The 13,721-nt window shown below is 45.0% G+C and overlaps 1 protein-coding gene across 1 annotated transcript in view; it reads left to right on the forward strand.

Annotated features, from left to right (window-relative positions):
* LOC139548875 (short transient receptor potential channel 4-like) overlaps positions 1 to 13,721 on the forward strand; it is a 31,309-nt gene extending 17,588 nt beyond the window's left edge. The window contains exons 7-16 of the mRNA XM_071358789.1: positions 4,002 to 4,187; positions 4,339 to 4,489; positions 6,225 to 6,364; positions 6,741 to 6,884; positions 7,196 to 7,368; positions 7,882 to 8,077; positions 8,286 to 8,480; positions 9,281 to 9,322; positions 10,417 to 10,506; positions 10,698 to 13,721. Of these exons, the coding sequence (XP_071214890.1) occupies positions 4,002 to 4,187; positions 4,339 to 4,489; positions 6,225 to 6,364; positions 6,741 to 6,884; positions 7,196 to 7,368; positions 7,882 to 8,077; positions 8,286 to 8,480; positions 9,281 to 9,322; positions 10,417 to 10,506; positions 10,698 to 11,264 (1,884 nt within the window). The 3' untranslated portion in view covers positions 11,265 to 13,721. The remainder of the gene's footprint in view (positions 1 to 4,001; positions 4,188 to 4,338; positions 4,490 to 6,224; positions 6,365 to 6,740; positions 6,885 to 7,195; positions 7,369 to 7,881; positions 8,078 to 8,285; positions 8,481 to 9,280; positions 9,323 to 10,416; positions 10,507 to 10,697) is intronic.

The raw sequence follows: 13,721 nt of genomic DNA on the forward strand, positions 1-13,721 counted from the left end.
TGTTCGATGGGGTTGAGGTCAGGGCTCTGTGCAGGCCAGTCAAGTTCTTCCACACCGATCTCAACAAACCATTTCTATATGGATCTCGCTTTGTGCACGGGGGCATTGTCATGCTGAAACAGTAAAGGTCCTTCCCCAAACTTTTGGCAGTAAGTTGGAAGCACAGAATTGTCTAGAATGTCATTGTATGCTGTAGCGTTAAGATTTCCCTTCACTGGAACTAAGGGGCCTAGCCGAACCATGAAAAATTAGCCCCAGACCATTATTCTTCCTCCACCAAACTTTACAGTTGGTACTCTGCATTTGGGAAGGTAGCGTTCTCCTGGCATTCGCCAAACCCAGATTGGTCCGTCGGACTCCCAGATAGTGAAGCGTGATTCATCACACCAGAGAACACATTTCCACTGCTCCAGAGTCCAATGGCGGTGAGCTTTACACCACTCCAGCTGACGCTTAGGATTGCACATGATGATCCTAGGCTCGTGTGCGGCTACTCTGCCATGGAAACCCATTTCATGAAGCTCCTGACGAGCAGTTTAAGTGCTGACGTTGTTTCCAGATGCAGTTTGGAACTCGGTAGTGTGTGTTGCAACCGTGACATACGATTTTTAAAAAGCTACGTTCTTCAGCACTCTGCGGTCCTGTTCTGTGAGCTTGTGTGGCCTACCACTTCGTGGATGAGCCATTGTTGCTTCACAATACGTTACCACTTCACAATAACAGCACTTACAGTTGACCGGGGCAGCTCTAGCAAGGCAATAATTTGATGAACTGACTTGTTGGAAAGGTGGCATCCTATGAAGGTGCCACTTTGAAAGTCACTGAGCTCTTCAGTAAGGCCATTCTACTGCCAATGTTTGTCTATGGAGTTTGCATTCAATGGAAACATAAATACCTTATTTACATAAGTATTCAGACCCTTTGCTATGAGACTCAAAATTGAGCTCGGGTGCATCCTGTTTCCATTGATGATCCTCGAGATGTTTCTACAACTTGATTGGAGTCCACATGTTGTAAATTCAATTGATTGGATATGATTTGGAAAGGCACACACCTGTCTATATAAGGTCCCACAGTTATATAAGGTCCCATGTCAGAGCAAAAACCAAGCCATGAGGTCGAAGGAATTATCAGTAGAGCTCCGAGGCAGGATTGTATCGAGGCATAGATCTGGGGAAGGTTACCAAAAAAATTCTGCAGCATTGAAGGTCCCCAAGAACACAGTGGCCTCCCTCATTCTTAAATGGAAGACGTTTGGAACCACCAAGACTCTTCCTAGAGCTGGCCGCCCGGCCAAACTGAGCATTAGAGGGAGAAGGGCCTTGGTCAGGGAGGTGACCAAGAACCCGATGGTCACTCTGATAGAGCTCCAGAGTACCTCTGTGGAGATGGGAGAAAATTCCAGAAGGACAACCATCTCTTTAGCACTCCACCAATCAGGCCTTTATGGTAGAGTGGCCAGACGGAAGCCACTCCTCAGTAAAAGGCACCTGACCGCATGCGTGTAATTTGCAAAAGGCACCTAATAACTCTCAGACCACGAGAATAAAGATTCTCTGGTCTGATGAAACCAAGATTGAACTCTTTGGCCTGAATGCCAAGCGTCACGTCTGGAGGAAATATCTGGCATCATGCCGACGGTGAAGTATGGTGGTGGCAGCATCATGCTGTGAGGATGTTTTTCAGCGGCAGGGACTGGGAGACTAGTCAGGATCGAGGCAAAGATGAACGGAGCAAAGTACAAAGAGATCGTTGATGTAAACCTGCTCAAGAGTTCAGACTGGGGTAAAGGCTCACCTTCCAATAGGACAAAGACACTAAGCACACAGCCAAGACAATGCAGGAGTGGCTTTGGGACAAATCTCTGAATGTCCTTGAGTGGCCCAGCCAGAGCCCGGACTTGAACCGAATCTCTGGAGAGACCTGAAAATAGCTGTGCAGCAACACTCCCCATCCAACCTAACAGAGGTTGAGAGGATCTGAAGAGAGGAATGGGAGAAACTCCCCAAACAGGTGTTCCAAGCTTGTAGCGTCATACCCAAGAAGACTCGAGACAGTAATCGCTGTCAAAGGTGCTTCAACAAAGTAAATGGTCTGAATACTTAAGTAAATGTGATATTTCAGTGTTTTATTTTTTATACATTTGGCAAACATTTCAAAAAATGTGTTTATGCTTTGTCATTATGGGGTATTGTGTGTAGATTGATGCGGGAAAAAAAGTGATTTAATACATTTTAGAATAAGGCTGTAACGTAACAAAATGTGGAAAAAGTCAAGGGGTCTGAACACTTTCCGAATGCACTGTATGTCTCAGTCTGCTGTCCAGTCCCTTGATGGGAACATAATGAAACATAATGATACAGCAATAATGATGCTACAAATACGAATGTGCTGTATAGTGTATGTCTCAGTCTGCTGTCCAGTCCCTTGATGGGAACATAATGAAACATAATGATACAGCAATAATGATGCTACAAATACGATAATGCTCTGACTGAATGTTTCCTTGGAATACTGACTCACAATACATCTACATTACACAGAAAGCAACATGTTACACAGGACAACAACAACCTTGGCTACATTGCATATGGCACCCTATTCCCTATTTGTGGTCTTATCATGGCTGGTATGCCGTCAGTAGTTTGTGGGAATATTGTCTCATGTTAAGTGTACAGCAGTGTATTGTGAATTTTTGGTTTATGGTTGGTTGCTGCTAGACTTACTGTAGATGAGCATGTACAGTACAGTTATGAAATGGAAGTTGTGAAATGTTGCCCCCTCCTGAGTAGAATGGGATACTGCATCTGTTTTCACGTTGAGAGTGAAGAGGACTGAGAACTGCAGAAAAAACACAAATTCTTTGCTTAATACTTTAAACCCTTTCCATGAGACGGACATTTACAGTATGACACTACTGAAAATACACAACATGCTATATCGCTTTAAGGTTAGGGATAGAACAGAGATAAGAATCCATAGAGAGACATTTATAAAGAACTCCATGTTCCTGTTTGAAAGAGTGCCTGTCTGTCAAATATGTTCCTCATTAAACATCATTATGTTTTTGTCTCTGTCAGATTTGATAGAACCATCTGCTGAACATTTGCGCTGCTCTGTGTGACGTAAGGTTAATCTCAGTCTAATGGAATTACGAACAATTACAAACAAATGGATCCCCATCACTTAGAGCAGGGCATTGTGGGGGATGAGGTCGTTAGTGAGGTCATCAGTCAGAGAGCGCCTGAGACAGAGAGTGTTTTAGATAGTGCCTGAGACGGATAGAGTGTTCCTTATCAAACCTTGTAAGCAGAGGCAGATCTGAGAGAAATACCATTTTCACACTACTGAGCCTAATTGAGCCGAACTGTAATGGTCTGGTTACACACCCACCACAGTTCCTGGAACTGTGCTGACAAGGACAATATGAAGAGAAAGTATCCAACACAGCGCAGTACAGTGTGTGAGGAGGATATTAGAGAGGAACAGAGATGCCAGGCAGGGACACTTGGGACCAGGCCAAGAACAGCTGGTAACACTCATCAGAATGATCAGGCACATTAAGGTCATTAACAGCTGGAGGTGCTGCTGGACTAAACCAGACTAAACAGGATGCACACATAATGTAATCTGGGACGTCAATTGACCTCCTCCATTAGCTGAGTATGTTTACTGCTGTCAGTATGCTGTATGCTGTACCCAACTGCCAAGGCTTGTTAAGATGTGCCTGTTTTCGTGTCAGTTGTTTGTCAATGTGGTGTGGAAAGCAAGTGAGAAAGAATATTAAACATTGTGAAGTTGCATTAGACACACAGGTCTCCATTAACAACTAATCAGTAATGTATCATAAAGGCTGACTCACTCTCTCTTTCTATCCCTCCCTCCCTCCCTCCCCCTTCATACCCCCTCTCTCGCTCCTCTTTCTCATCCCTCTCTCTCTCTCTCTCTCTCCTTTCCTCCCCTCCCCTCCCCTCCTCCCTCCCTCAATCTCCCTCCTCCAGTTTGTAGCCCAGCCCAACTGTCAGCAGCTGCTTGCGTCTCGTTGGTACGATGAGTTCCCTGGATGGAGGCGTCGTCACTGGGCAGGGAAGTTCCTAACCTGTGTCTTCATCGGCCTCCTCTTCCCCCTCTTCTCCCTCTGCTACCTGGTATCTCCTAAGAGCCGCTATGGACACTTCATCAGGCAAGTAGCCTAGACATTAGAGAGGCAGGCCAGCAACTGGAGTGTTGCCAGTTTGAATCCCTGGTCTGATGGGAAAAATCTGTCAGGAAGCTGAAGTTGAATTTATGTTAGACCTAATGGACAATAAAGTAATCTTCTTCTACATCATTAGGAAGCCCTTCATCAAGTTTATCTGCCACACAACGTCATATCTCACCTTCCTGTTCCTGCTGCTGCTGGCCTCCCAGCACATCGTCTCTACAGACCCTAACAGACAGGGGCCGACTCCTACTGTGGTGGAATGGATGATACTGCCCTGGGTACTGGGTAAGAGTGTGTGTGTGTGCGCGTGAAGAGGTGCACAACATGGTTGGTCAAGAAAGGAAAGACCCGGACACATGCTGCTCCCTCCAAAGTGATACATAACACGATGTCAACTCCACAGAAGGTCAGCTGATAATAGAGCGTCATTCGAGACATACCACGTAGACTGCTATTGGTGTTAATGATGTTAGTTGATGACAATTCTGACAGGACGGGGTAGAATCCAAGCTTGTGTTTCAGCCAAATACTCTATCTACCTTTTACAGCTGGTTTTCATGCATTGTACGCACACTGTATTGTAAGACAACCCAGCCCGTGTCTTTCCTATGTTACTCCCATTACGGTGTTCTGTTCAGTGCAACCGCATGGCAGGATGCATGGGCTTGCTACCTGTCTACCTGTTCATACCTGTCTACCTGTCCTGTATCACCGCCTGATATGGCAAATGCGCCACCCTCAATTGCAAAGCGCTACAGAGGGTGGTGTGGTCAGCCCAGTACGTCACTGAGGCCAAGCTCCCTGCAATCCAGGACCTCTATCAGGCGGTGTCAGAGGAAGGCCCGAATAATTCCCAAAGACTGCAACCACCCTAGCCATAGTTCACTCTGCTACCGTCCAGCAAATGGTACCGGAACGTCGGCTCTTGGACTAACAGGCTCCGAGACCGCTTCTACCCCAAGCCTGACTGCTAATTAGTTAATTAATGGTTACCCGGACTACTTACACTGACCCTATCTTGCACTGACTCTATGCACGCTCACACACAAACTAGAACAACACTCTCACACAAAACCCATACACATTCAGATACACTACATATGCACACACACACACACACACGCACGCACGCACACACACACACACACACACACACACACACACACACACACACACACACACACACACACACACACACACACACACACACACACAGAGAGATGTAGGATCTTAATTTGAGCCAGTTTACTACAGCAGGAAAATAATCCTGCAGCAACAGGAAATGTAAATGATTATATGGATTATAATTAATGGACATTTTGGTAGGGGTTGATATATTTTTCGGTAGTGTAAATCAAGTCTGAAATTACAAACTTTAGAAGCCTTTTTAAAACTCAAATACATTACAAGATTGCATTTCCTGCTATGCAGGAAAATTCTCACCAACATAAAAGTGATCAAATTAAGATCCTACATATACTCACATACATGCATACAGAGTCACTTTAGCCGGCCTTCATGTACATATCTACCTGAAATATCTCTTCCCCCTGCACATTGATCTGGTACTGGTACTCTGTATATACAGTAGCTCCATTCTTTTGTCTTTTCTTTTTATTATAATTCTTTAACTCTGCATCGTTGGGAAGGGCTTGTAAGCAAGTATTTCACGGTTAGGTCTACACCTGTTGTATTCGGCGCATGTGACAAATACAATTTGATCTAATTTGATTATAACACTCCCTCTTCACCTGAGGAATGTGGCCATAGATCAGAGAAGTGAGAGAGACATGACAACCTTAACCCTAGAGTTACTAGAACTGCATTCCAAATGGCACCATATTCCCTATTTAGATCACTACTTTAGACCAGGCCTCAATAGGCCCTCGTCAAAAGTAGTGCACTATGTAGGGAATAGGGTGAGTTACATAGGGCTCTGGTCTAAAGTAATGCTCTTTGCAATGGATAGGATGCCATTTGGAACATAATTAACCCTGCTGGTCTGTTCTCTGTCCTATAGGCTTCATCTGGACAGAGATTAAACAGATGTGGGATGGAGGGTTCCAGGACTATATCCATGACTGGTGGAACCTCATGGACTTTGTTATGAACGCTCTGTACCTGGCTACCATTTCTCTGAAGATCGTTGCCTATGTCAAGGTACTGTATGATGGTTGTTGTGTACTAGATAATATGAAATACGCTAGAATAAATCGTTGACGAATTCTTGAAAATACAACCACCTTACACTCAGGCTTCATTTAAATGAATAGGAGCGCCTCACGCTCGTCAAAAGTTGTCCGGTGGAGAAGGCCTATTGGACTTACTATGTAATGCCGCCTCGCTGTCTCACCCCCTTCTCCCACAGTAGAGTTTGACCTCTCCCCTCTCTGTCTCTCCCTCTGTCCCACAGTAGACTGACCTCTCCCCTCTCTGTCTCTCCCTCTCTCCCACAGTAGACTGACCTCTCCCCTCTGTCTCCCTCTCTCCCACAGTAGACTGACCTGTCCCCTCTGTCTCTCCCTCTCTCCCACAGTACAGTGGCTTCAGGGCCAGGAACGAATGGCAGATGTGGCATCCTACCTTGGTAGCAGAGGCTGTGTTTGCCATCGCTAACATCTTCAGCTCCCTCCGCCTCATCTCTCTGTTTACAGCTAACTCCCACCTGGGACCTCTACAGGTCAGGATTATCATACTACATTTACATGATTTGTCATTTAATACTATGTTTCTGTCGTTATGTCCAGGAGCAGTATGTATTAAGCATCTTAGAGTAGGACTGCTGATTTAGGATCAGTTTTTCCTTTTAATTCACAATTAATAATATTACATGGTCAGGGGGGGGACCTGATCCTAGATCAGTATTCCTACTCTGAGAATATTGATACATACTGATCTGTAAAGCACTGAGCTGCAATTTATTATATGAAATGTTCTCGTTTATGATGATGATTATGATGATGAATATGACGATAATCCTCATTATTCCAGATCTCTCTGGGCAGGATGCTGCTGGACATCCTTAAGTTCCTGTTTATCTACTGCCTGGTGCTCCTGGCCTTCGCTAACGGGCTCAACCAGCTCTACTTCTACTACGAGACAGACGAGGGACTGAAGGGATGCAAGGGCATCCGCTGCGAAACACAGAACAACGCTTTCTCAACGTTCGTAAAGACCATGCATTATAATGTGTTCGTTTGTAGTTCTGGTAGGGTTAAAAAATGCTGTTAACTTTCCCAAAATGCCCGGAATCAGGAGGCAATTAGCAGGAAAACCAGGAATTTCTGGAATTTGGGGAAAGTTACTGGAATTTTGCAACCTTACATTTTAATTTATTTTGATGGATATGTATGTTTTGCCAATTGGCTGGATTAGGGCAAAACTGGAATGGCAGCCTTTTGTGATATCTTGACTATTCTTGTAGATCCTGCTTACCTTATATATTTAGAAATATAACCCCCTCTCTCTTGCATCCCTTTCTCTCTCTCTCTCTCTCTCTCTCTCTCTCTCTCTCTCTCTCTCTCTCTCTCTCTCTCTCTCTCTCTCTCTCTCTCTCACTCACTCTCTCTTTCATCTGTCTCTCTCTCTTTCATCCCTTTCTCTTGCTCTCTCTTTCATCCCTTTATCGCTCCCTCTCTCATCTCTCGCTCTCTCATCTCTGTCTCTTTCTCCTCTAGGTTGTTTGAGACACTCCAGTCTTTGTTCTGGTCTGTCTTTGGGTTGATCAGTCTGTATGTGACCAACGTGGAGGCAGACCACCAGTTCACAGAGTTTGTAGGGGCCACCATGTTCGGAACCTATAACGTCATCTCTCTGGTGGTTCTACTCAACATGCTGATCGCCATGATGAACAACTCCTACCAACACATCGCTGTGAGTGAAAACCCTAACGCTAACACTAGCCATGATAGACAACTGCTACCAACACATCGCTGTGAGTCTTACGCTATCACTGGAAAGCAAAATCATTTCATTCATTCACTTGTTTGTGAGCCCAACAACCTGTCTGTGGTCATTTTATATCACACAGTTTTGTTCATATCACTTGTTCAGATGCTTAGCATGTGTTGTTTCTGTTCAGGATCATGCAGACATTGAGTGGAAGTTTGCAAGAACCAAGTTGTGGATGAGTTACTTTGAAGAGGGAGGGACTCTGCCTTCTCCATTCAACATCATCCCTAGCCCCAAGTCAATCTGGTACTTCATCTGCTGGATCAGGAAACACATCTTCAAGATCACCAGGGCCAAGAAAACAGAAACATTTGGAACCATAGGGGTGAGGATGAAGTCTCTAGTCTACATCAACAATAATTGTACTGAACAGTAGGGTTGTAAAATGTCAGTAATTTCCCCCAAATTCCCAGGTTTTCCAGAAATCCTGGTTAGATTTCCTGGATTTCTTGTTTATTCCCTCTAATTCTGGGAATCTTCCAACTGGGATTTCTGGAAGACCTGGGAATTTGGGGAAAGTTACCGGAATTCTGCAACTCTACTGAACAGTTCACAGTTGAATCTTCCACTTCTTCTCTTCTCCTCTGGCCTCAGAAGGTTGTTCTCAACAAATTATCATGAATGAAATGATCTGTTCTTCCCAGAATGGTTAGACATGCGTCATGAGACATAACTGTTCTGATAGCATCAGCAGTTAGAAGTTAAAGGGATAGTTCGGGATTTGGGCAATTAACAATTTTTATGTCTCTGCATCCAGTATGAAGGGAGTTACTGGTACTTTCGCAAGCCAATGCTAACTAGTATATGCGCTAGTTTAGCGAAAAAGAATACTGCAAAGACTGGAAGTCTTCACGTACAGTTAGTTAGCATTGGCTCACAAAACAACCTCTACCTTCCTTCATACTGGATCCAGAGACATTAAAATGGTATCCACGAGTTCATCTGACTCTGGAGAAAAAGATAAAGGGTTTCATTCCCCAACTCCCAAACTATCCCTTTAACAGAGAATGGGCAGGTGATGACAGAGCTAGCTGGCCAACTCTCCACCAAGAAGGAAATCACATGAACTGATTAGTCATGCTGCCTGGTGTGCTTTTGGAGTAAGTTAATGTTCCTCTTTTGTAGAGACGGGCTGCTATAAACGTAAGAATAAACCACCAGTATCAGGTATTTATGTTTATATTTAGATTGATTATTTCTCATTCATTATGTGTCAGTTTTCAATGTTTTTTATTCTGTTGATGCACATATTTTGAACTCGATTTTTTCCCAAATGGCACCCTATTCTCTATATAATGCACTACTTTTGACCAGAGTCCCGGTCAAAAAGTAGAGCTCTATGGCCCCTGGTCAAAAGTAGAGCTCTATGGTCCCGGTCAAAAGTAGAACTCTATGGCCCCCGGTCAAAGGTAGAGCTCTATGGCCCCTGGTCAAAAGTAGAGCTCTATGGTCCCGGTCAAAAGTAGAGCTCTATGGCCCCCGGTCAAAGGTAGAGCTCTATGGCTCCGCTCAAAAGTAGAGCTCTATGGTCCCGGTCAAAAGTAGAGCTCTATGGCCCCCGGTCAAAGGTAGAGCTCTATGGCCCCTGGTCAAAAGTAGAGCTCTATGGTCCCAGTCAAAAGTAAAGCTCTATGGCCCCGGTCAAAGGTAGAGCTCTATGGCCCCGGTCAAAAAGTAGAACTCTATGGCCCTGGTCAAAAAGTAGAGCTCTATAACTCGATCAAAAAGTAGAGCTCTATGGCCCCGGTCAAAGGTAGAGCTCTATGGCCCCGGTCAAAAAGTAGAGCTCTATGGCTTGATCAAAAAGTAGAGCTCTATGGCCCCGGTCAAAAGTAGAGCTCTATGGCCCCTGGTCAAAAGTAGAGCTCTATGGCCCTGGTCAAAAAGTAGAGCTCTATAACTCGATCAAAAAGTAGAGCTCTATGGCCCCTGGTCAAAAGTAGAGCTCTATGGCCCCTGGTCAAAAGTAGAGCTCTATGGTCCCGGTCCAAAGTAGAGCTCTATGGCTCAGTCAAAAGTAGAGCTCTATGGCCACGGTCAAAAGTAGAGCTCTATGGCCCCGGTCAAAAGTAGAGCTCTATGGCCCCGGTCAAAAGTAGTGTACTACAGCATATAGCGAATAGGATGCCATTTGGGACGCATCCCTGTACCTGTCCACTCTAAGGATTATGTTTTCCATTTTCTCTACAGAAGGTGTTAGTAACCCAGGAGCGGATGTATTTGATATGATTCTATCAACCTGTGGACTGTGTTGTTTTCAGGAGGTTTTGAGGAACCTGGTGAAGAGATATGTAGCAGCCATGATCAGAGATGCCAAGACAGAGGAAGGATTGACTGAGGAGAACTTTAAGGTAAGGTTTGGTTTCCTCTGACATTCCACATTTCTTTAAAAAAAAATCTGAGTTCAGCACCAGACAGGGACTACAAACGAAAAATAAGCATTGTTTCTATCTCCGGCAATGAATGATAATTGACGTGCACTGTCCACTGTAAATGTCATAAATAGATAAAAAGTTGTATGTGTGTATGTTTCTTTCCCCAGGAGCTGAAGCAGGACATCTCCAGCTTTAGGTATGAGGTCCTAGGGATGATGAAGGGGAAGGTGGGGCCTGGAGGTGGGGGCATGGCTATAGCAGGAAGTAAACCCAGTGAAGGGGCAGGGGCCTCCAGTCTGGTCTACCCTGACCACTCCTTCAAGTACTCCCCCAAGTTCCCCCCGGCCACGCTTAAGACCAACATGTTTCACGTCACCACATCCATGCTCCAGCAGAGGGCAGCCCCTTCCTCCACCTCCTCGTCCACATCCCCTTCCACCTCTCAGGGCTTGAACCGACTGGTCAACGGCTCTGTGGTACCCTCTTGGACCTCCACTGACACCTCCTCCATCACCACCTCTTCCACTTCCATCTCCTCTCCCTCCTCCACTCCCTCCATCAAAGACGGACTGGCCAGGAAAGACATCTGTGACTTTGAGCTCTACTCTGTGTCTGAGGAGATGGGGGAGGCTGACCTGGAGGAGCTGGACTGTGATGGAGAGAAGGAGGAGCAGGGTGGAGCGAGGGAGAGGACGTGTACAGAGAAGGAAGAAAACGAAGAGAGGGGAGAGTGAAGAGAGAAGGGTCCATGTTAAAGCAGACTGTTGAGGATGAGACTGCTACGTAGAAGGACTATAGAGTGAATACTGTTCAAAAGACCACAAGCGATTTGAATGTATCATTATGATACGTCTTCATGGAGGCCTGTGTAGTAACTTGTCTTGCGACTCCAGAACCAATTCAGCTCTCAGACTAATATATTCTGGTCTAGAACGTATAACCTGGAGACCTGGAGACTAGAAGTCTGTTTCTTGGTTTGTGTACCAAATAGCGCCCTATTCTCTATATAGTGTACTACATTTGACCAGGGGACATAGGGCTCTGGAACCAGGGGACATAGGGCTCTGGAACCAGGGGACATAGGGCTCTGGAACCAGGGGACATAGGGCTCTGGAACCAGGGGACATAGGGCTCTGGAACCAGGGGACATAGGGCTCTGGAACCAGGGGAAATAGGGCTCTGGAACCAGGGGACATAGGGCTCTGGAACCAGGGGACATAGGGCTCTGGAACCAGGGGACATAGGGCTCTGGAACCAGGGGACATAGGGCTCTGGAACCAGGGGAAATAGGGCTCTGGAACCAGGGGACATAGGGCTCTGGAACCAGGGGAAATAGGGTTCTGGAACCAGGGGACATAGGGCTCTGGAACCAGGGGACATAGGGCTCTGGAACCAGGGGAAATATGGCTCTGGAACCAGGGGACATAGGGCTCTGGAACCAGGGGAAATAGGGTTCTGGAACCAGGGGACATAGGGTGTCATATGGATCAAGCATATACTGTAAGACGTCATTTTCCGACCAGGATGTCTGGAAAACCTGGGAATTTGGGGAAAGTTACCTGAGTTTTGTATCCCTAGACGTGATAGAACTATCAGTATTTTATTAACAGGCCCTGTCTCTGCTGCCTCCTCCAGTCAGCCCCCTGCTATTTCACAACCATCCCTTGTCATAATGCAGAACGGAAAACCCTAATGATTCTTACAGGTAGATCTGTACAATGTCACACCATGGCGAATTATTCAAAACTAGTTTGAATGATGCTGTCTAGTCTATAATCTCGGGTATGTCCCAAATGGCACCCTATTTCCTATATAGTGCACTACTTTTGACCAAGTCAAATTAATTCATTGTGTTGGAGGTTTCATGATGCTTGTATCTAAACCAAAGTAGATAATTGTAAGATTGTTCTATACATCATTTGAGGTTAAGTGTATCCTAGTAGCTGTGTGGGCTAATAGTCAAAATGTTTTCCTTGTGGTAATTTGAGCCAATTACCACATGGTATGTTGAGCCAATGACCATGGGGTATGTTGAGCCAATGACCATGGGGTATGTTGAGCCAATGGCAAGTTGAGCAAATTGAAATGTTTTCTTCCCATGCGTAATCCAAGGCATTATCGCTGGGATAGGAGGTGACAACAGGGACTGTCCTATTTTAAAAGTGTTTTTAAAAGTATGTTGTTTATTAGGTGTTAAGCCTGTGTTAAAAGATGTTTCAAATTATTTAAAGACAAAAAAGTGATTGTAATTGTGTAACTAGAAATAATACTATATTTCACTTTACAGAGTGATACAGAATGGAAAAAATGGCTCAACTTACCCAACTCTCCCCTACAACTGAATGTTGACATAGTTGAGCTTGTGACATACAATTCATTAGCTTTTTGTGAGGAATTCCCCACGTTCTTACCATATGATGCTATACTCAGTACTGTCAGTAACACTGCACACAAACTCAGCTCCCAGCATCACATTGTTAACCTTAAAGGGCAATCTGAGATTGATACAGCCATTTGTGCATATTTTAGGTGGCTTTTTATAGCTCTGTTTATGAATTTGAGAGTGTTTTCTTCTTTAGGCCCATCCCTCAGCGGTTACCAAAACAAGTGGTGGAGTTACCACTTTGTTGTTATCATCTCAGGATGAGACCCGGATGATGACACGTGAGGCAGATGGTTCAAGTCTCAGAGATGTATTGAATATACAGGGGCAGGCAAAAGGCAGGTCGAGGACAGGCAGGGGTTCGTTATCCTGGTAATAGTTGGCAGACGTAGACGGTAGGCAGGCTCAGGGTCAAGATAGGCAAAACAGGTCGTAACCGGGGAGACTAGAACAACAACAAGAAAGAGGAACGGGACAAGGCAAACTGGCAACAGTCAAACAGAAAACGCAGGTATAAATACACAGGGGATGTATGGGAGACACCTGGTGGGAGACACAAGACAAGGTGAAACAGATCACCTTGGTAAGATACTGGGACTCTCAGCATCCCATTGTTAACCTTAAAGACATACTACTGCATTCACATGTGAAGTATTGCATTGTATTCTGCTATTCTGATTATGCAAATTGACTAGACATGTATACATTCTGACGGAGTGCTAATGTTGTGTTTTATTTTTGGCATTCATTCAGGCTCCAGAGGGCTATACAACATGAATCAATAAACATAATATGTTTTTAACATAAA

Source organism: Salvelinus alpinus, chromosome 22 (assembly GCF_045679555.1).
Source record: "Salvelinus alpinus chromosome 22, SLU_Salpinus.1, whole genome shotgun sequence".
In the NCBI taxonomy this organism is placed as follows: Eukaryota; Metazoa; Chordata; class Actinopteri; order Salmoniformes; family Salmonidae; genus Salvelinus; species Salvelinus alpinus.